Genomic DNA, 23,634 nt, shown 5'->3' on the forward strand with positions numbered 1-23,634 from the left:
TACCCACGAAAGCTCAGGACCTAATACATTTGCTAGTCTCTAAGGTGCCATAGGACTGCTCATTGTTTTTACAGGTACAGACTAACATGGCTACCCCCCTGAGACTTTTTCCCTTTCCTGTCAGCCCTAGTAAAATACCCTTTCACTTAGCCCTGAGAGTGGTTCCGGGTAAGAATGTTATATCGTGTATTTATGTAAATGTGTAACTGCTGAATTTTTTTAGTGGTTACATTTTTACACACAGAAGGGTGGGTGGGAGCTGGTGTTGCCTGCTCCCCCACTTCCCCACCCCGCTGCCTCTGATTGAGAGGCAGCAGCATGGAGGGCAAGTGGCTCCATGGGAGACAGTATGAACCTTTCAAGCTGGCTTCTGTGGGAGGCTGTGGAGAAGGGAGAGGACAGGCAGGTTCAAGGAGCTGGCATGCATGCAGAGCCAGTTGAAAAGACAGCTCCCCACGCATACCAGTTCCCACCTACCCACCTGCACTGCTGCCTCTGATAGAGAGGCAGCAGGGTGGGAGAGGCAGCAGGCTCTGCAGGAGCTGGCATATGCAGGGAGCCAGTTTGAAAGCTGACTTCCTGTGTATACTTCCTCCCGCCTTCTCCTCCCACCTCCGCGCTGCTGTCTCTATCAGAGGCAGCAATGTGGAGGGGCAGGCAGCTCCATGGGAGCCAGCATACGGAGAAAAGCCAGCTCCCCATAGACACTGGCTTCCATTTCCTGCCTCTTTGCTGCCTCTGATACAGAGGCAGACAGGGCAGGAGGGGGAGTAAGTATAACTGTTAGGATTAACTGATAAACCTGAGCTTATTGGTTAATAATTTAAATGAGTACATGCTAACATCCCTAGTTACAGGAACCACCAAGGCTGGATCCTAGAACAAGGCCTAATTGCAAAACACCCACAGCGCTTACCTGCTGGTCATGGTACACCTGGTATCTTAGAGATTTGGTGTGTTCCAGCACAAAGTATATAATAGTAATTCTAAGAGAAATGAGAGCTAGCCTTTGAGAAAGCAGTAGGGAGGTTTCCTAAAAGAAGTTTTTACCAAGCAAACATTAGGATTGCCAGAATAAACAAAGTTCTGACTGCAAAGCTGAGTCATATGGTTAAAAGTGTAACAGACAGAGTAGAATCTCAGAGTTATAAACACCTTGGCAATGGAGTTGGTTCGTAAATGTAAAATGTTTGTAACTCTGAACAAAATGTTGTGGTTCTTTCAACGGTTTACCACTGAACATTGATTGAATATACCTCAGAAACATTAGCGTGCAGAAGAAAAATGTCATTTCTAACTAGGGATATTGGTGGTTAGCCAGTTAACTGTTTAAACAATAAGATACTGCTTATCAGTTAAAAGTCCTGGTTAACTACAACAACATCCTCTCCATTTCCTGCGGGCTCAGCATTCAAAACTCGGACTGGCAGGAAAGCATGCAGGGAAGCTGTCTGACACCCACTGCTGCTGCCTCTGATACAGAGGCAGACGTGCAGGGCAGCAGGAGGGAGCTGGTCCATGCAGGGAGCTGGTTTTAAAACAGGGGCTGCTACTGCCTCTGCACTGGAAGCAGATTTTTAAACCGGCTCCCCTCAAAGACTTGCTCGTGCCTGGCATCCTGCACTGCTGCCTCTGATACAGAGGCAGCAACACAGGGCTTCAGGGGGCTCCGTGGGAGTGAAGCCGGGAAGCGCGCTGGCTACCTATTCTGCCCCCAGGGGTCAGTGAATAATCATGTAAACCCTAAGAATTGGTGCAGTTACATTATTATTATTAAACAATTTCTAACATCCCTATTTTTAACTATCTTAATTTAAATGAAACAAGCACAGAAATACTTTCTTTGTTGTGTCAAATCTTTGTTTTTAAACCTTCCCTTTATTATTTTAGTACTTTACATTTAACATAGTAGTGCGCTGTATTTGCTTGTTTTTCTTGGTTTCCGCTGCTACTTAATTGTGTACTTCTGGTTCCAGATTAGATTTGTGGTTGACTATCAGTTCATAACTCTAGTGTTTGTAACTTTGAGGTTCTACTGCACCACACTCCTATCCTCCTCCCTCTGCCCCCTCCCCTGCCATCTCTGTGTAGTGGAAATGCATTGTTCTCCTGATAAGGAGGGTTTAGCATTTGCAGAGCCACTGTATCCAAGTAAAGTAAATCCAGTAAATCCAAATTTAAATCAGTAAGGTTACTCTGAATTTACACAGGTATAAATGAGAATTTGGCCATTAAAGCTTTCTTTGGATATTTCAGTTACCATGATGATGAGCATCATGAAAAACATAGGCAAAAAGGAAAAGATTAAAACTGAAATACCCATCTGATAATAAAGTCTTTACAATTCAGAGCTTTCTATTCCTTTCTAATTTTTACTTTGCTTTCATCAAAATAAAGTAGCTATTTGAAAAAGTCAGCAGTTTCACAACTAACCTTGGATGAGCTAATCTTTGACCAGCATATCCAGAATAGACAGCCATGTTTCCAATAACTACTGCTGTCATTGTTCTTCATTTCAGTCTACTTGCTGGAATCTTATACTTAAACCAAGTGATTTCTGAAAAATCTGCAGCTAAGTGGTTTATAATGGCTACCTTACCCATCAATAGTAAATTTTTAGATATCAAAAATATAAGTGTGAGATTCATCTACTTCTTCTTGCTGTTAGCTTATCTAACATTGTTCAGCTTGTTCACACAGGGATATTTGAACTTTGCCACATATACGTCATCATAAATAACTATAGAGTTGGGTAGATTAATAAGATGGAGGAAAAAAGTCTTTCAAATGTTTAATACAAGCAATGACGACTTTGGATCAGTAATTTATTATAGTCCAGACTCCAAGAAGTGATTCTTTGAATTCCATTAATTTCAAGGGGGAGTTGCAGCTGCTCAGCACATGCTATACACTTATGATATTAAAACTCATGGTCATGGGGATAGGGATGGAATACTCTTTCAAAAGTATTTTAGCAGCAGCCTTGACAGGACTGTAATCACTTATAATCCTTTTGCACAGGGGCAGCCTGTGAGCCTAGGTGAACTAGGCAGTTGCCTAGAACGCCGCTGGCCCGGGCGCCCCGTGATGACGTCATGACCATTGACGGACGTGCGGGAGGGGGGGGACAATTGTGCCGTCCACCTGGGGCACCAGCTACCTCAGGCCACTCCTGCTTTTTCGCATGATACTATCACAAGTGCAGAATAAAAACACTAGACATTCTATTTATGCAACATCTCTTTCAAGCATTATCATTATTTTATTTGAAAGTGTGGGAAGGAATGTCTAACTCTACAATCCTGAAGAAGAAGAAGCAGTTTTGGCCACAATACTTATGTGTCTCACAAGATTTGTGTGGATTTCAGGAGATCAGTAGCAGGCATAACACTCACTGCCTTCTTCTCCGTATTTCTCAGATCCTCTGGCTATGTCTACGGTGGCGCGTTCTCACACAAAAACTCTTTTGTGGAAGAGTTCTTCTGAAAAAACTCTTCCACAAGAGCGTGTCTACACTGGCATGTGCTTTTGTGCAAGAGCATCCGTGCCAGTGTAGATACTCTCTTGCGCAAGAAAGCTCTGATGGCCATTTTAACCATAGGGCTTTCTTGTGCAAGAAATTCATGTTGCCTGTCTACACTAGCTTCTTGCGCAAGAACAGTTGCACAAAAGGGCTTAGTCCTGAGTGGGAGCGTCAGAGTTCTGGCACAAGAAGCCGTGATTTCATACATTAGAACATCAGTTTACTTGCGCAAGAACTCCCCGCCAGTGTAGACAGACAGCAAGTTTTTGCGCAAGAGAGGCCACTTTTGCATAAGATCATGCCAGTGTAAACACAGCCTCTCCGAACAGTTTTCTGTGGAATTTGACAGAGAGAATGGGGAATCCATTACTCACATTGCTTTTAGTAATCTAATAATCATTGCCAAGCCCGAATGCAGGGGAGAAACTAAGAATGCAAAAGCACCCCCCATGACCTCTCAAATAAGCATGCTCCGGCTGGTCAGGAGAAGGCAGGAGCCGCACGCTGCCTGAGATTCCCACCCCCATGCTCTGACGAGCCCAGGGAAGGCTGGGGCTGATTTCCCAGCTTACTTGGAGAATCATGGGGCATGCATTCACACTCTTGCGGTCCACGTTTACAAAAAAAGCATACACCCCCCACAGAAATTCCTGCGTACGGGCCTGATTGCAGTGAATATGGGCATTTTTTTTCCTTTTTAAATTTCAGTACTCTCTAGGATTTTTCTTTTAATTGTTGTTTTTGATGTTTTGTTTTGTTTAAGATTTGAGTTAAAGGCAGTTTTAAAGTCAAACACTAATATTTTCTAACGGCATTCATTGTCCTTTCTCAAACATAACTCTGCACCCCCTACTATATCCCTGCTCCAGGTCACAACCCCACCCCCACCCCAAGTCCTGGACCCCTCCTCACCTGTCCTCCAGGTCAGAATCCTTTCCCACACCCATACTCCCTCCCAGACACTACATCACCTTCTGCACCCCAATACTTTACCCCAGGTCACAACCCCCTCCTTCACACAAACTCCTTCCTGTATTGTCCCTGCCCTACTCCAAACCCAAGCTTCCTTCTGCACCCTATCTCCATCCCAGCCCCCATGCCTCCTCCAGTAATATCACAGAATATTAATGTCATGACCCCTTACTAAATTCTTGGAGTGCCCCCCATCAAAAATTATTGCTCACCCCGAGCTAGTCCCTTACTGCCATGTATCACCTCATGGGACTCAGGATAAGTCTACACTTAAAAAGCTAAAGTAGCACTTTAGTGAAGATACACCTAAGCTGACATGACAGGAGAGCTTCTTCCATCATCGTAATTAAGCTTCTGTCTTGAGCATTGTAGTTTTACTTACATTTGTAATAAGACCAGCCCTCAATATTGCTGTCAATTCAGAATTTCATCAAAAGTCATGTGTGATTTGGCATTTTTCTGAAAGCCTCAGCAACTGGAATCAAAACACTCACTAATAAATAACAACATTCATTAATAAAACATAGTAATAAAATAATAATATTATTGTGCCCTCTTTGCTTCAAAGGTCAAAAATGTGAGGTTAGTGCATCTACGGGTTCAGAAACCGGAAAGCACCCCACTATACATGGTTTCTTTTAATCCCACGATTTGCCAACGAGGCTCTTGACCAGGGGGTGGACAAAAGAGCCTCTGCAGGCCTGCCAAACGGGTTAATAGAACCATAGAGCTGGAAGAGATCTCAGGAGGTCATCAAGTCCAGCCCCCTGTTCAAGGCAGGACTAATCCCAACTAAATCAACCCAGCCAGAGCTTTGTCAAGCCCAGACTTAAACACCTCTAGGGATGGAGATTCCACCACCTCCCTAGGTAACCCATTCCAGTGCTTCACCACCCTCCTAGTGAATAGCTTTTTCTAATATCCAACCTAGACCTCCCCCACCATAACTTGAGACCACTGCTCCTTGTTCTGCCATCCATCACTACTGAGAACAGCCTCTCTCCACCCTCTGTGGAACCTCCCTTGGGGCAGTTGAAAGCTGCTATCAAATCCCCCCCCTTACTCTTCTCTTCTGCAGACTAAATAAGCCCAAATCCCTCAGGGTGTGTCTAGACTACATGCCTCCTTCGACGGAGGCATGTAGATTAGCCAGATCGGAAGAGGGAAATGAAGCCGCGATTAAAATAATCGCGGCTTCATTTAAATTTAAATGGCTGCCCCGATCTGCCGATCAGCTGTTTGTCGGCAGATCGGGAGAGTCTGGACGCGATGCCCCGACAAAGAAGCCTTTCTTCATCGACACAGGTAAACCTGGTTTCACGAGGCTTACCTGTGTCGATGAAGAAAGGCTTCTTTGTCGGGGCATCGCGTCCAGACTCTCCCGATCTGCCGACAAACAGCTGATCGGCAGATCGGGGCAGCCATTTAAATTTAAATGAAGCCGCGATTATTTTAATCGCGGCTTCATTTCCCTCTTCCGATCTGGCTAATCTACATGCCTCCGTCGAAGGAGGCATGTAGTCTAGACACACCCTCAGTCTCTCCTCATAGGTGATGCGCTCCAGCCCCCTTATCATTTTGGTCACCCTCCGCTGGACCCTCTCCAACGTGTCCACATATTTTCTATAGTGGGGGGAGCCCAGAATTGGACACAATACTCCAAATGTGGCCTCGCCAGAGCCAAATAAAGGGGAATAATCACTTCTCTGGATTTGCTGGCAGTGCTCCTTCTAATGCACCTAAAATGCCATTAGCGCACTTGGCTACAAGGGCACACTGTTGACTCATATACAGCTTCTCAGCCACTGTAATCCCCAGATCCTTTTCTGCAGAACTGCTGCTTAGGGTTGATGTGGCTTGTGGAGGCCCTGCCTCTCCCCTAACCCCAGATCAATCAGGACCTAGGGACCAGGGAGCACACAGAGCCTAGAGTCAACCCTGGTGGGTGATTCTAAGCATGGTGAGGACCGGGAGCGGGAGATTTCACAAGCAGCGAAGAGTCCTGTGGCACCTTATAGACTAACTGAAGTGTTGGAGCCTAAGCTTTCCTGGGCAAAGATCCACTTCGTCAGATGCATGTAGTGGAAATTTCCAGATGCAGGTATAAATATGCAGGCCAGAATCAGGCTGGAGATGACGAGGTGGATCCAATCAGGGAGGATGAGGCTCACTTCTAGTAGCTGATATGGAAGTGTGAATTCAAGAGAGCAGAAGCTGCTTTTGTAGTTAGCGAGCCATTCACAGTCTTTGTTTAATCCAGAGTTGATTGTGTCAAACTTGAAGATGAACTGTAGCTCAGCAGTTTCTCTTTGAAGTCTGGTCCTGAAGTTTTTTCGCTGCAGGATGGCTACCTTTAGACCTGCAATTGTGTGTCAGGGAGATTGAAGTGTTCCCCTACAGGTTTTTGTATGTTGCCATTCCTAATATCTGATTTGTGTCCATTGATTCTTTTACCTAGATTTCAGGGGTTTCCCATCCCCAGGACAATCAGAGCCTGGGAGCAGGGAAATATACAAAGTCTCCTCCCACAGACAGCGGTATGGGCACCTAGAGGGAACCACCAGCAGTTCGCAACAGCTGGGGAGAGGGGGACAAAGGGTGGGGAAGCACTGCAGAATCCTGGCCCCACCCCTTCCTTCTAGGACACCTGGGGCCACTTCAAAAAATTCTGCAGTGCCCCTCCCCGTCAAACATGATTGCCCACCCCTGCCCTTGGCCTGAACCATGATTTTAAGCGCTGCCGGGGGGAGCTGCAAACTTCAGGATGAATTCTCCTGCGCTCTCCACCCCTAGATGCAACTTTCCAGCCCGGCCCGCCAGCTACACTGCGTTGGCATTTTGCCCCTGCAGAGAGTCGTCTCTGTCCCCACCCCCCGCCGGGAGCTCGCCAGGGCCTGGCTGCCCTGCAGCAGCAGCAGCAGCAGCAGCGCGCGGCGCCTCCCCCCGCCGAGCACCCGGCTCCTCCCCGCGGGCGGCGCCGCTATAAAGCCGCGCCGCGCCTCGCCCCCTAGCCGGGCGTGGCGGACTCCGGGCGCCGCTTCCCCGTCGCTGCGGCCATGGCGCTGAACCCGGTGATCGGGAAGCTGGTGAGCAAGAGGGTGGTGCTGGCCAGCGCCTCCCCGCGCCGCCAGGAGATCCTCAGCAACGCGGTGAGTGCGGGGCCCGCTCGCTGCCAGGCCGGAGGGGGGCTGCGGGCGCTGAGCTCGCTCAGAGACAGGAGCTGCCCGCACGGCGCTTGCAAACCGGGGCTGGAGCCGCTGCTGCCCCCGAGGCGCCAGGATCCCGGGAGGTGCCAGAGGTGCAGCTTGGAGAGGCCGGCGGCAGCCTGCACAGCAGCTGGCCAGGCCCTCTTGTCGTCTTGCGGGGGAGACGCACCCGGCCAAGGCTCTTGCAAGGCGGCCCTCTCTCCGTTTGCCTTGCTCCCTGCGCCTGTCGCTGAAAGTGGCCCTGCAGCAGCCCAGCTCCTCTGTGCGCGCCCAAGAGTGAGGCTTCACAGTTTGCCAAGTGACCCTTCTCTCTCCTCCCCCCCCTCCCTCCTTTTCCTGTTGCTGTTTCCACATTTTTCAAGGGTCAGCACCTGTGCTTGTGGGTTGATAGGTAATGTAACGATCAGAACATACATGCCCCACCCAATGTTTCAGCATTGCCATTATTTATGGGAGAGGCGGGGAACCTGGTTTTGGTCGGGGCCACTGACCACAGAAAAATCAGTCAGGTAATCCACAAGTGAGATACAAAAAAAACCCCCAAGCCTCACTGATGTCCCAGCTGAGACACCTCATTCCCCTGCAAAAGCAACAAGGTGTCCTATGGCACTTTATAGACTAACAGATTTATTAGAGCATAAGCTTGTGTGGGCAAAGACCCACTTCGTCCAATGCATGTGGGTCTTTGTCCATGAAAGCTTATGCTCCAATAAATCTGTTAGTCTATAAGGTGCCATAGGACTCCTTGTCACTTTTGCAGATTCAGACTAATAGGGCTACCCTGCTGATACATAACCCCTTCCCATTGGGCTGGAGTGCCAGGGAAATGAGTAAGACTAAGGCTCAAGGTCTCAGGCCAGAAATTCCTCTGGGGTTCCTGGGTTAGTGGATTTTGTAGGCCCCACTACGCTCTTGAGGTAGGGCCAAAAATGAGGGATCTAGCATTTAAGTCAGGGCTGCCACTGAGTGGGATAGGGATGGGTATGGAATCTGGGTAGAAAGTAAGGAACAAGAGCAAGCTGGGAGTAGGTGTCGGGCCAGGAGGAAGGGGCAAAGTGCTGGTGGGTGTCTGGCCAGGGGGGCAGTTCCAGGCTGCTGGGGTGGGGGGGGGGGAGATTGGACTAGGGAAGAGGGACCAGGGTGCTGTGGGGGGAGGGTTTGGTCAGGAGAGGGGGTAGGAACAGTTCGTCCAGTGCTTGGGACTCTCCAGGGACAATGACCTCTGGGGCAGGAGCTGCAGGGAGCACTGGAAGAAGCACACATGTGGTGTCTTTAAGAAATCCAGCCACTCCGGATCCTGCACTGCCATCTTAAAACCCCTCCCTCTCACGTCCACAGAGCAGGGGAAAAGAAGGGAAGACAAGAAAGCACATGCGCTGTTGTTGGCATGGGAAGACCATGTGCTTCCTTGTCTTCCCTTCCTTCCCAGTGCTGCCTGCCTTCCTTCCTGCAGCATGGGGAGGAGAGGGAGAAGCTGGATTTGGCACAAAGCCAGAGGACTCCCCCGCCCCGGTCCCCTTCCCCTGCAGGAAGCCAGAGCTAGCTCCATTTTTGTGGGAGGCTGTCGTGCCAGTGTGGGCTCCTTGTTGGGGACAGGGGGGAGCAAGGAGAGGCTGGGAACACTGCCTTGTGGTCAACTGGCAGTGCCCCCACAATCGACCAGTTGATTGCGATCGACTGGTTGGTGACCACAGGCCTAGGCTTATCCAGTAGTTGAGTTGACTACTCGCATTCCACTGCTCCCTTGCTGCCTGCCCATAGCAAGCCCAGACTGCTCTGGAAGCAGCCCCTGTCTGCAGGGGTCTCAACTCCCTGCTGGGACCACCCGTGGACAGGGGTTGGTGGTGGTTGGGCAGACAGCCCGGCTCAGTTCTGGCTTGTGCTAGTTCTGAGACCAAACCCCGCTGCTGCTCTGCAATTTAAAATGCGGAGACAGGCAATCACTGGTGAAACAAGATTGAATGTGTAGTTTTGAGGCAGGAATTGAGGGGGATCCAGAAAACTAGACAGGTTGCTATCACAAAACTAATATGTATATTTCTAGCTACATTTGAATGTTTGTATCTAAGCATACATTTGATGGATGTGTTTCAGTTAAATGTTGTGTTGTTTTATAGCCCAAGTAAATGCCAATATATCCACCAAAGATTTCACCATATAGCTTTAATTTACCTAGAACCACAGGATTCAACAATGATAAATGTTACAGACAACCCTGAAGGGGAGAGTCATCATGCATTTGTGGTTAGGTTAAGTGCATAACCAATAAGAGTAAAATAAGTATTCAAAGTCTTCAAATTTTGTTTTCTGTGTATTTTTTTTTTTTTTTTTGCATTTGACTTGAGATGTATGCAAATGAAGAGTAAATTCAAAACAACTCCATGTAACAGGGTTCTTCCTTTTCAGATGAAATGCACACAATGGGAATTTAGCTTTGGTCTTCTGTTAATGTTGATTGCATGCTGCTGATGGAATGATTAAATTTTGAAATGTTTGCACTAGATTGTAATGTTTGCAATAGACTTGTAGTTCTGCAGTTTGTTTATATGTTACTAATATTTATCTTTATTTTTTTTCTCGTGAGGACACCTGGCATTTTTTAGTAGGCTAATTTTAAAAAAAATCTAGATTAGCTTCCTTTCTATTCTAATTTACTATTTGCATGAATAAATATAAATTACACAATACAGGAAATGAGACCTAAAAATTATAGTAATAAAAGAGCAAAATCCACTTAATATTTTTTTACAGGTTCTTTTCAAAACATCTGATCATGCTCACAATATTACCTTTCCTTTGTATATTACAGGGTCTCCGATTTGAGGTAGTTCCATCCTGGTTTAAAGAAACACTTGAGAAGTCATCTTTTGCCGCCCCTTATGAATATGCGATAGAAACAGCAAAGCAGAAGGCCCTTGAAGTGGCAAATAGAATGCATATAGTGAGTCTAATAGCTATTTCATAGTCAAATCTTGTATTTGTGGGGTATGGCGGTTTGACTATTATTACTGTTATATACATTTGTACAGTAGTAAGTATATAGATATCTTTGAATTCTTTAAGTAAACAGCCACATTTCTCCCTCCCCCCCCCCCCATATCCCTATTAGGGATTTAAAAAAGATTTTAAAAAGTGACTGTGTGCTGTTAGGATTTTTTAACAGTTACATGCACTGTAAGTGCAGTATAAGCCGGCTCCTGCCTGCAGCATGGGGCTGCAGCCTGCTCCCTGGGAGTGGGTTTGGCAGCCAGAGCCGGTTAGATGCCCTGGCTCCCAACTGCTAGCCATACTCCCAGGGAGCCAGCTGCCATGTACCAGTGAAGAGTTTAACTATAATGGATAAGCTGATAGCTGTTTAAATGGTTAAGCTCTTAGATCCTAAATTACTGTTGTGGCAACTACTTGTTGAGATGGACTAGATTTGCTAAAAGCAACTCCAGTGTCTACAGTTTATGGAAGGCAAAACAGTGGTTACAAACAGCTCCAACAGCAAACAGATGCTCTAAATTGAGGTATAACCACCAAGTACTGCCAAAAGCTACCTATCCCAATTGAGTCTGAGATAGTTAGACTTTGTACAGGATTTCCAGGCATTCAGAGATGCAATTCCATTTAGATCCTATGAGGAGATACAGAACTGTCGTTGGCATGCTAATGACAGAGTAACTCATAATGCCTTGCAGTCTGAGTGGCTTCAACTATTGACTGAACAAGAAGCCTCACTGAAGTGAGGAGTGTGGGTCTTCATAAATAAAACCAAAAATAAAATAGCTGCTGAGCACAAAGTCCTCTAACCTCTTTCTGAAAACAATGAGCTAAGATAACTTAATAGTTTAAAGCACAGCTGTGGCAGTGCTTCAGACTGAAAATGTGGCCATGGCACAAGTGCTGGGAGCAAACTCTCCCAGTGCTCCATGTAAACCACCTATGCAAGGGAAGTAGCTACAGTGCTGGGAGTAGTTGTAGTCTGGTTCACATTAGCATTTAATAGTGCTGTAACTTGCTGCACTTGGGGGGGGGGGGGAGAGTGTTTTTTCACACCCCTGACCCAGAAAGTTACAGTGCTGTAAAGTGTCAGTTTAGACTTGGCCTTGGTCTGCTTCTTCACTAGTACCATAGTCAGGCCGACAGCTTTGTGATCAAAGTTGTTGAAATCCAATGATACAGTAAAATCTGTGCTATCCGGCACTTAACTAGCCGGAAAACTTTAGAAACCAGCACATTTTGGAGCTGGGGAAAAAACTCATTAAAAGTGTGTGTGTGGGTGGGGGGGGGGGGGGGGGGCGGGCGAAGGCAACTGGCACTTTAAGCTGGGCCGCTCCTCAAAGCACCTCCCTGCCCCTGCCTGACGTGCGTGCAACAGGTACCTGGGGGAGGGGCAAACGGCTGCTCCAGCTGCCTGACTCCAGGCTGCATCCCAGCTCCCCTGTGGCTCGTGGCCAGGTGGCCTCCCCCCTTCCTGCGCGTGGCTCCCCTTCCCCCCAGTGCGCTCCTGGCCTTCTCCCTGGCAGGTCCAGCCCCCCTCTGCTTCCAGCACCCCTGTGGCTTGTGGCTGCCCTGGAAGCCTGTGCCTCCTGCCCCCATCCCCAGGTCAGCCCCCTCCCCCCTGCCATCTCCACCCCTGGCTTCTACGCCCCCCCCCCTTCCCACCAGGCTGCATCCTTCCTTTCTCTCCTTCTCCCCCCTTCTTGGTGGCTCATGGCCCCCCCCCCAGCATGCCACATCCCAGCCCCTGCACTGCTCCTGCCCCCTTCGTAGGCCCCACATGTCTCCTGCCCCCCTCACCCCTGCCACTCAGAATTTTTAGAAAACAGGAATGACCTAATCCCCAGGAGTGCCAGATAACAGTTTTTACTGTAGATGTATTGGCATTAGTATAGATATTAGCCTTCTGCCTAATGTGCTCTGCCACAACCAAGTTTGAAGCCCAACTGATTACGTTAACAAAAAAAACCCCCAACTTATCCTTTTTTTCTGCTGGTATGGACCTGCAAACATTTCCTTAATAACTTTCCTCTAGAAGGGAGGTAATAGGGACTAATCGTCTTTGGTGATCAATTCACGTATTCTGTCACATCAGTGCAATTGCCAAATGAGACTGCCAGAACAAATATTGAATTATTTCATATGCAAATGGTTACACAAATAATATCTATTTGTCACTTTCTTTTTCAGAATATGATGATATGATTTGAAATTCACTTCTTTAATAACAAGAATATAGCAGATTTTAAGTGTTGAATAGAATTAATTTTTCATGGTACTTCATATTTTTCTTAAGTTCATCCATAAGGATTTTGAATACTTGTCTATATAGGATTTAGTTAAGTAGCATATGGATGTAGCATACAGTTTAAAACTCATTTGGTAGCGCTGTCATTTTCTATTGTATCACATCTTACACTAGTTGACAATGGAGTTCCTTTGCTATATTAACTCTTACCTAATATATTATGAAGCTTCAGGGGGTAGCTGAGTTAGTCTGTACAGGATAAACTTAAACAACAAATGGTCTGGTAGCACTTTATAGACTAACAAAACGTGTTAGTCTATAAAGTGCTACCAAACCATTTGTTTGTTATCCTAATACAGGTATATTAAGTCTAGAGTGTTTTCATGAATAGAGAAGAATCTGCCTTAAGAAGCAGTAAGTGTATATCAACAGTTTATTCCATCACAAACAACGAATAATTTTAAGTCCTAACTGTGCTGCTTTGTAACATGAGAAACTATAGGTTTAGCATCTGAAATCATTCAAATTAAATGTAGGCATGCAAAAACACTCGAACAAAAAAAGAGTATGCTGTTTGAGAGCAGGGAGGGGGGGAGGAAGGAAAAGGCTGAGAGAATTCTATAAAACCAAACCTTAGAACTTCTGTTAATGGCTGGATGTGTTTAAATTCAGGTGTTTGAGGAGTATGTAATTACACTTAACTTAAGGAGCCATGTGCCTTTAAATAGTAACTCTCTAAAATGTCATTGTGGGACTTATGTTTAATCTGTCCCAATGATTTCCATAGCCAATATTCTTGGCTTTTAACAAAAATTGTTCTAAATTATTTGTTTTGTAACTAGCAGCCTTGAAACACAGCTTGTGCTTGGAGAATGGAGTTAATTATTTCCTGGCTGCACTTCATCACCAATATAAGTTTTGCAGGTGAAAACAATACCTTCAGTTATTTTACCCATAATCCTTGCTTTCTCTGTTTTTTCATTGTGGTAACTGGTCACAATTCTGTTAAGGATGCATAAATTTCACCTCCCTCTTACATAAATTTGGATTAGTACCTTTTTGAATGGTAAAGCTACAGTGTTTTTGGTTGAATAATCTTGATTTTTTCTTTGTGTTTTACTTTTTTGTCTTCTCATCTTTCCAGAAACATTTTAGAACTCCAGATATTGTTATAGGAGCAGACACTATTGTGGTAAGATTTCTTATGCACTTTAGCAGTAGCTTGAATCATATCTGACCAGTGTCTTAACTCTGGGGATGTAACTTCATAGACATTTAAAGATAGAAAAGACATCTAGTCCAGTGTTTTTCAACCAGTGGTACGACTACTCTTAGTGGTACTTGAGAGAAGTCAGGGTGGAGGGGGCTTACATCAACACAACTGAAATTTGGAGAACTGATTTTTTTTTTAAGTTTTACAGCATTTTATTATTTTTGTACTTTTTTATACCCAAAAATGTCATTGCTTGCCCACCTATGATTAAGTTGTTTAAACAAATGTGTTGCTGCAGTAGGAAAAAAGTGTCTGAGAACTGGAGGTACATTTTCCTTTTTAAAGGGGGTACTTTATTTAAAAAAAAAAAGTTGAGAAACTCTGATCTAGTCCATTCTCCTATCTATGAAGAATTGTCCCTACTACAATATGTTTTTGCAGGCTGGTTTGAAATGTCTCAAATGACAGGGTTTCCCTCCTTGCCTTTTTTCTAAGACCTACTCCATAATCCGTATTGGGATCTCTTAATACGTTATAAGACACTCATTTGACAGCTGTTAGTTTCAGGAAAGGTGCATTACTTAAGCAATTCCGTTTAAGACATTTTTAACAGCCAATAAAAATAGCACTTGAGGGCTATGTCTACACTGTAGGCTCCTTGCACAAGAACTTTTTGCGGAAGAGATCTTTCGTTAAAAAGTACTTGCGCAAGAGTGTGTCCACACTGCCATGTGCTTTTGCGCAAGAGAGCATCCACACTGTCTTAGATGCTCTTGTGCAAGAAAGCTGATTAACAGAATGGCAATGGCAATTATAGCACCTGTGCTTTTTCCAATAGGGGTTTCTTGCATAAGAAACCCCTGTTGTCCATCCACACACACCTTTTTTGCGCACAAGCTCTTGCGCAAAAAGGCTTATTCCTTGTAGAAAGAGGACTAACTCTTGCGCAAAAAGCCCTGTCTTCTGACGATCTATTGTACTTTTTCTTGTGCAAAACTGTGCTTGTTGTGTGGATGCCCTGAGTTTTTGTGCAAAATCAGCCGTTTTTGTGCAAAAACGCTGCAGTGTAGACATAGCCCCACTGAATGAATGAATTATGATATACTGAATTAGCCACTCACCTTTGCAGATCCTTCTGGCAGCCTCAGAGTGGAGGGGACACTTACACTGATGGTATGTGCTGTCTTAATAAATAGAAGGCTCATGTCTCCAAGGTTTTTAATACTATCTATCTCTCATTTAGTGCTTTTTATCCATGGGTCTCAAAGCTTTACGGAGGAGATCAGAATCATTATATGATACTTAACACAGTACTTTTTCAATAGACTGATATTGAATGGAATGATTTGAAAAGCCTGTGCAAAAGATTTCAAATTCAGCATATTAGGGATATTTTTCTCTTTCCATTTCAGACTTTGGGGAAACACATTCTGGAGAAACCAGTTGATAAACAAGATGCATATAAGATGTTATCAAGGTTTGTAGTTGTAAATAAGATTAACTTACGTAATTGGGCAACTCTACATAGAGGCAATATTTACTGCAGTAACTGGAACTGCGGAATTCTATAACACTCACACACAGATGTTTGTACAGTGTTTAGCACAGTGGGGGCTTGGTCCATGATTGGTACTCTTAGACAGTGAAATAATACAAGATTATAAATAAATATTACAAATTACTAATGTGTACAAGGGATGTGAAGTATGGTGTGTTTTGAACCTGTTGCTTTGAATTTCCTGACTTGTGTCCTTGCAAAGTCACAATCATAATTTTGCATTAGTATCATTTGGATAACATCTATGGCATTGGGATTGCAATTGTTTTATTACTGACTTCATAATAAATTTCAACAGCACAGGCATTTGGTAGACGTCCTTTGCCTCTCCTGAGATGTGTTGTGCCTGATGTGTGTGGTAGGAGAAAACTAATGAGGAATTCCTTTGTTTGTAACCATATTGTCCTCTCCTTTACACAAGCAATGTTTTTGATAGAAGTACTCTGAATTTACATTTGTGTAACCAATAGCAAAGTTTTGGCCTTGGTTTACTATCCTACCTTATTCCCCTGTCATAGATTGGGGTCCTTAAATCACCGCAGGCTTCAGTTTCTCTCCTTTGAATGTAGTTAATCCATTTGAGTTTAATGATACTCACTTCCCCATGTTTCAGACTCTTTCCATTCCTTAATGTATGTGAGCTTTCTTTTTTTCTATAGCTCATCATTTTTAATAAGTGCCAGTTATACAGTACTGTGGTCTGTTACCAGGCTAAGACACTTGAATTGATTGCCTTGTCACTTGATCTCAAAGGGTATGTCTAAACAACAGTGTTATTTTGGAATAATGTCTGTCATAAACTGACATTATCCTGAAATAACAGTACGTATCTACGCCACAAGTCTTTATTTTGAAATTGTCAAAGTGGAGGACTTCTTACTCCAATTCCTGGTAATCCTCATTTCAAGAGGAGTAAGGGAAATTGAAGGAAGTGTGTTCTTCCTTCCACTTCCTGCTGTGTAGACAGCGCCAAAAGCCAAATTAAGCTATTTTTGACTTAAGCTACGTCAATTGCGTAGCTTGAGTTGCATAGCTTTATTTGACTTTAGTTCTGCTACGTTGATATACCCTAAAGCTGCAAGTCTGTTAAGCCTGTTACCCTGTCCTGTGGGTTGAAGGAGGAAACAAGATTGTGTATCAATCTACAGGAATCATGTTTGCCTTCCAAGGGCAACTCAGTCACCTACTTTTTTTCCTTTAAAGGTTTGCAGTTCTGAGACCATGCCAACAAACATTTATGTAATGTAGTAGAAAAATATCATAAACAAATGTGTGCCAGTTTTGTCAGATGAAAGCTTTAGGTATCAGGCAAATATCAAGATAAGACATCAGGTAATAATTCATAAACTATGACATACTTGCATGAAAGGAGTACAGTTCTGGGTTATTTGGGTGGGACCAGTAAGTAGGAGGTTACGTGGCCATATTTCCTCAAGGCTGCTGTTTTACAATTTTTAAATAAAATGATGCCTTTGTTAAAGAATATGTGGAAAAGTCTGCTGATCATTCTTCTATTGTGTGGCAAACTGCCAGTACCAAAAGACTTATTGAATATGAGTTGATAGAGACAAACTAATTTAGGAAAAATTTATTGGACAGCATATGGCTTTCTGAAATCGGTTTTGTGGCTCTAAGTTAGATTTTGTGCTGATGAATTAGGTTTCTATGTTTGGTGAAGCCATAAAACAGAATGGTTCGTTAGAGTGAATGAGTAAGAACGGAATGTGACATTATCAGGACACCAAACATATACTGCCAAACTCATGAAGGAGATTGACTGACTGGAAAGGATCTCCTCGTTTGGTACGTAATTTTGCTTGAAATTATACGTTTGGTGACTTCCAGAAAATACTCTCTTGCACTTAAACTTACAAAAATATTTGTGTCAGAATTAATATAAACTTGTCTTATGTTACGTTACTCAGTCATTCCAAAATGTTTAAAACAAGCATGGATGTGCGATATATTTTCAGTTGTCCCCTGGAGCTGCAAAATAATAAAATAAATCCCTCTAATTTTACCTCCATAAAAATGAACAAATTTTAGGACACTGAACAGTCAGGACATGTTAATATTGTGGAGACCTGAAGTACTGAAAGTGTACCATTCCTCCTGCATTATTTTGTCTTTTAGTGCTTAACTTTTCTGAAAGAAAAATCAAAACGCAGTATCTGGTGTACAAGGATATGAGCCAGAGCTGGTATTTTTTCAGTGGTATCCTGTGGCTTATGTGTGGAACAGTTTGCAAACCTCTGAAATAGTAATGCAGTGTGCATTCATTAAGAAGAAAGTAGTAAAACTTTTGTAGTAACGTTTCATTTTGTGCTTATAGGTTAAGTGGAAAGGAACACAGTGTCTTTACGGGAGTGGCCATTGTTCACTGTAGCAGTAAAGGTAATTGTAGAAAACTGTACAGATAGCTATGTGACCAAATAGTACATTCTTACAGACATCTGTTATCTAATTCTATTATAATTATGAAAATGGAGATTAATACAAAATCTGTCATCCTGTCCCACACTGAATTCTCTATAATTAGATAAACTGTCCTACAAACAAAACACAATGCTATATATAAAGGATGAGAAAAGAATGGGCCACATGTTACAAATGTTAGTCATATCTCCTAATGCACTGCTGATAGGTGCTTAGATATTGCAGTGGTGTAACATTGAAATAGGGGACTACTCCAAGAGCACCTGATGTAATAACCAATGAAAGTACCTCTGTGCTCACTTCAGTGAACATTGGATCAGGGAGGGAGAGGGGGCTCAATCTGATTCATAGTCACTTTTTGGTGGGGCTTTATCCTGGTGAGAATGAAGGGGCTATTACTGTTCAAGTATGATGAAAACTATCACATGTGTGAGTCCTTCTTAGTTTTAGTATCTATGTGGTGGAGAGAATGGATTTCTAGAAAATTACTTTTCCATTGTTAATAGCAGTTCTAAAAATGCTGTTGGGTAAAATAATGGCTTGTTCATTAACTTTTAACAGTGCTGGCCTGAGTTCAAGATAGGGATGTTAAATACAGATTAATTAACTAATCAACTAGTTGATGGATTTTCCATTGACTAATCAATAAGCCAAAAAGCAGGAGAGCCCGAGGAGCTAACTCTGCCTCTTAAATGTATTAAGAGTCTAAGGACTCTTAGTACATTTAAAAGGCTCATGTGCAGCAGGGGGAACCCAACACAAGCTGGGCCACTTGGTTCCTGGCTTATACTGGGTACCCCCCACTGTGCTTCTGATTTTTTTTTTTTTTTTTTAAATGTATTAAGACCTGGAAGGCCTCTTTTAATACGTTTAAAAAGCAGAGTTGCAGCATCTGGGACTGGGTGCGAGCTGGAAATCAGCTGATTCCCAGTTCACACCTTGTCCTCGCTATTCCCCTGCTGCCTGTAGAGATTCCTCTCCCTCGGGCAGCTTCTATCCTGCAGCCAGATGGTAGGCCTCACTTGAGCCTCTGCCACGAAGTGACAGCAGGACAGGCAAGAAGCAGCAGCAGACCAAGGACTGAAGAATCAAGCAGCAAGGTTGTTCAGGAGGAGCCCCACCCCTCAGACTGACAGTCCTTTTAAAGTTCCTTAGGTGGGAAAAGCAGCAAGGGGGCTGAGTGCACTGTCTCTGTGCCATGTGCAAAATGTCCCATGCTGTGTGCAGTGTAGTGCACCCCTGAGGTAATTTCCGCTTTGGCGGGAAAAACCGGATGGAGCTGGTTTTCCAATGCACGGCACAATCCAAGATGGAGTTGTTTGGAACAAGATGGAGTCCAGCATAACAAAATGGAGTCCATTATAATATACGGATCCTTACACAGGAGAGGGATCACGTGAGGATAACCTGTTGTGTTCTCTCCCTCTGGGGCATCTGGTATTGGCTATTGTTGGTAGACAGGATACTGGGCTAGATGGTCTGACCCAGTATGGCTTTTCTTATGTTCTTATGTTATTTCATAGATGATTCAATCAAATGAGTTGATTTCTGACTAATAGATCTCTTCATCAAATTATGCTGACTGGTATGGTCTCATTATTTTCTTGTAATCCCCCACTGGGCCACCTGTTGTCTCTTCTGTTGTCCTTACACTGTAAAGTCTTTAAGGGAGGAACTGTCTTTATTCTGTGTCTGTAGAACCAGCACAATAGCACTCTGGTTCATGAGGATGGTGGTATAACAGCAGTTCTACACATGGTATAAAATCCCAGCCCCATGGAACTTGATGGCAAAACTCGGACTTCAGTCAAGTTAAGATTTCACTCAGGGAATGCCCAGAAGTATCAATTATCTGAAACTTGTGCAAACCTCTTCCTCTTCTTTCTCTTTGTATGTAGATCTCCTACAACTCATGTGAAAAACGGGCATATGCAGTTGTCAGAAAGTTGTCAAGGGGTTCAGATAAACAGTATTTAAAAAAAAAATACTTATTGACTCTTTTGAGTTTTACAAACAAGTAAACAGGAGTGATCCAATACTATTGACAGTGTGACAACGGATTCCATTTTTGTTTGAGGGGAGCCAAAGCCGCATTAGATAAATAAAAATATTCCCCAGAATACTGCAACTAACAGAACAGCTTCTGGCATGCACTATTTTTCAGTTGACAGATTATTAAAAAGCCTATTACTGAGTATTGTGTTCCTGAATGACTACGTTGTCATCTTATAAGCTATTGAAGATAAATTGACAATATCTTTGCGTTATTGATTTTGAGTGTTTTTTAACTATCTAGTTGAATCAATACATTTTCATGAGATGTGGATTTTTTTCCATCACTCATACTGTAATATTTGAATCAAACTCTTATTTCTGTTCTATACTGCAGTTCTCTAGCATATTTTGCCAGGAAACTTCCACTGCTGTCAGAATGTTAACGAGTGATCTGCAGTGCAGATAAGAGGAGAATATTGTCCTTGGTTTGGTAGAAAGGGGGAAGGAGACGTGATGCTCTATCATTGAGTGCAGACTGGTTTGTTACCAGTATATGTAGGGTAGTAGTATGCTGAAGATCCTTTAGCACAGTGGTCCCCAACCTTTAGAGGCTGCCGGGTGCCAGGGGGCGTGGCCGTTTGCCTGCCAGGAGCCAGAGGGCGGGGACACATGCACACCCGGGGGGCGGGCCCCCCATAGCTGCGTGCTCGGGGGTGCGGGCCCCTCCCCCGCAAGCACCACATGCCCGGGGCCGGTACCCCCCCCCCCAAGCGCCGCGCGCCCAGGGGGCGAGCAGCCAATTCATGGCACTCCCGGCACAGCGCATGCACCTCATGCCCGGGGCCAGGCCAGCCCCGAGCATTTGGCGGGCACACACAAATGGCGCCCGCAGGCACTGTGTTGGGGACCACTGCTTTAGCACAAGGCTACTCAACTTTGGAAGCCCCAGGGGCCACAATGATACTCTCTACACATACAGAGGGCTTCAACTTAAGTCTGGTTGCATATATGCAAATAGCTTCTTTCACACTGATGGGTACAAATACAAAGGTTAAACCTTAGCTGTGGCACCAGACCCAAGCATGACCAGTGTGAGCCAGTCAGCACCTTTCATGCTCTGCTCACAAGGCTAAACAGCCTGCACTTCCCACAATGCACCTGTGCTCCCAGTACCACCTCCTTGGGGGCTTGAAATGCCAACACCCTGTATCTGTTCCAGCCAGCCCATCTGCTTGCATCTTTCAGTGCTCACCCTGCCTGGGAGACACCTTGCCGTTGAGACCATGTTCAAAGGAACCCACCCATGGACCATGTGTTGAGGCCCATGTAAACCCAAACCGCGGGGCTGCAAATGAATGGGCTGCAGGCCGCATGTGGCCAGCAGGCTGCATGTTGAGTAGCCCTGCCTTAGAACAGTCCACATGGGCTCTAATTCCCCACACTAAAGCTTTTTTCCCTGCAGGCAAAATGCGCACAGAGTTTAGCATAACTCTGTATTGCAGGTTGCTTACAATCAGCTTCCCTCTACAGACTCAGAAGCCAAAAATGCTTGTCAGAGCATGTTACAGCTTTGCAGAGGAAATGTTAGGATAGTAGGGAATTGCTGCTGGATGACAGACTGCTGCTTCCAGCTATTGTATGTGTTATATTCATTGCTGCAGTTTTATGCTGTAACACATTGCTAGATATAATGGTAATTCACAGTGTTGGGGGAATGTCTCTGGCATATCTTTTACTCTGTTTTTGATTGCATGTCCACTAAATTTTATTTTGAGCTAGGCAGATATACTGCCAGTGCAGGCAATCTATGGTAGTCACTGACAGTTAATTTAGAGAGCATTCCTTAAAAGGGAATAAGGTCCTGCTATACCAATTTTATCCTACTACGATTTCTGTCTCTCTCTCTCTCCTCTCTTCTTCACTCCCCCCCCCCCCCCCCCCTTGGGCAGGTAGTCATGTGCTGTAACTCTGGAGAACCAGGGCTTGCCTATAATGACAGGAGGAGCTCTGGAGATTGACCTTCTGGTGTTTGATTTCGCACCGTGCTGTCCAACCAGTTCTGAAGTGCTACAGCGAACTAACCAATGCTCAACCGGCCAAATAAGCACAGGTGGCCAGTGGGTAGCATGTTGGACTCTGTGGCTTTAGTAAAGAACTGCTAAATCGAATGCTGAGGGCACTCCCGTCAACTGCAGTACTCCTCACAACTACAAGGAGTAAGGGAAATCAACAGGAGAGTTTCTCTGGTGGACCTCCCGTTGTGGGGGCCCCCCCAGGAAATTGATGTATTCCAGCTACACAATTGTTGTAGCTGGAATTGCATATTTTGCATTGATTTGTTTTTTGGTTTGTTTGTTTGTTTGTATTTTTTCCTCCACCAGTGTAGAGCTGACCTTAGCAATGTGACTTTTTACTTGCTTTGGCTTTCTTGAATTGATTTGTCACCTCAATTAGGAGTCAGCCCTTGTCTTGCACATACAGGAATCTGGACTTTTTACGGACTCAGGCCATGAATGAAGGCAAGGAAGTAGGTCAGATTTTTGAGACCTTTTAATTTTAAAAACATAACACTTTTTAAAAATAAAAGTCTGTATAGCAATTTTGTCTGATGGACAATGTCAGGTGTAGTGTATTCTAAAGGTAAAACGCTTATTTATTTTATCCTTGTATTGTTACTTTCATATTACAATTTTTGTTTACAGTGGGTTTTTTTGTTTTTTGTTTTGCAGAGACTCATCTGGAAACTGAAGTCACTGATTTCTATGAAGAGACAAAAGTTAAATTTGCTGAACTATCTGAAGAGCTTTTATGGGAATATATTCATAGTGGAGAGCCAATGTAAGTAGGCTGCTGAAGACAGGATACCATATGAGTACAGGCCAGAAGACACTGTTGGCCTCAAGTACAAAGAAAGAAGTATGCGCTCTGTGTGTGTTAATTGACAGTCTTTGATGCACTGTAGAAAACTAAATGGAAGTTGCATTCACAACATTGACTAGTATTTGAATTCCCAGAGAGGAAGCGCTGAACCCAATCTTTTTAAGTGCACTAGCAGTCTTTCAGTCAGTGCTTTTTTGGTGCTCTGCTCGAAGTAAATGAGGATAATCATGCAGTGGATCAGAGTTAGAGATTAATATAGTCCTTCTCCAAGGCTAGGTCTACACTACCGCTTTTTTTGTGTAGCTTTTTCTGATTCTTTTGTTGGAAGAGGCTTTTCCTACATTTGGCCTGTCTAGACTGGGCCGAATGTTGGGGGGGAGGGGGGAAGACCTGCTTTCGGAAGCCCCTACATCTTCCAAAAGAGTGCATTTGCTCTTCTGCTTTTTTTGCAGAAGAGCAAATGCGTTCCCTAGACACGGAACAGTTTTTCCAAGATTCTGGAAAAACTGTTCCGTCTAGATGTAGCCCAAGTCAGCATACGCTGAAGTAATTGGTGCAAGGTTTTATAAACATCAGCTGAATAATACAAAATAACCTAGTTGATTTAGAGAACGATCC

At 44.2% G+C, this 23,634-nt stretch overlaps 1 protein-coding gene across 3 annotated transcripts in view; it reads left to right on the plus strand.

The window, feature by feature from the left end:
• The first annotated feature begins 7,470 nt into the window (after positions 1-7,470).
• Positions 7,471-23,634, plus strand: part of ASMTL (acetylserotonin O-methyltransferase like) — a 47,208-nt gene continuing 31,044 nt past the window's right edge. The window contains exons 1-6 of one of the 3 annotated variants that reach the window (XM_075915796.2): positions 7,471-7,644; positions 10,511-10,642; positions 14,079-14,126; positions 15,560-15,624; positions 18,038-18,099; positions 22,866-22,974. In XM_075915796.2, coding sequence (XP_075771911.2) covers positions 7,552-7,644; positions 10,511-10,642; positions 14,079-14,126; positions 15,560-15,624; positions 18,038-18,099; positions 22,866-22,974 — 509 coding nt within the window. In that variant the 5' untranslated portion in view covers positions 7,471-7,551. Of the gene's footprint in view, positions 7,645-10,510; positions 10,643-14,078; positions 14,127-15,276; positions 15,321-15,559; positions 15,625-18,037; positions 18,100-22,865; positions 22,975-23,634 lie in introns of those variants that run through there. The other 2 variants (XM_075915795.2, XM_075915800.2) reach the window with 2 other exon arrangements.

The sequence above is a fragment of the Pelodiscus sinensis genome, chromosome 1 (assembly GCF_052426305.1).
Source record: "Pelodiscus sinensis isolate ZL-2025 chromosome 1, ASM5242630v1, whole genome shotgun sequence".
In the NCBI taxonomy this organism is placed as follows: domain Eukaryota; kingdom Metazoa; phylum Chordata; order Testudines; family Trionychidae; genus Pelodiscus; species Pelodiscus sinensis.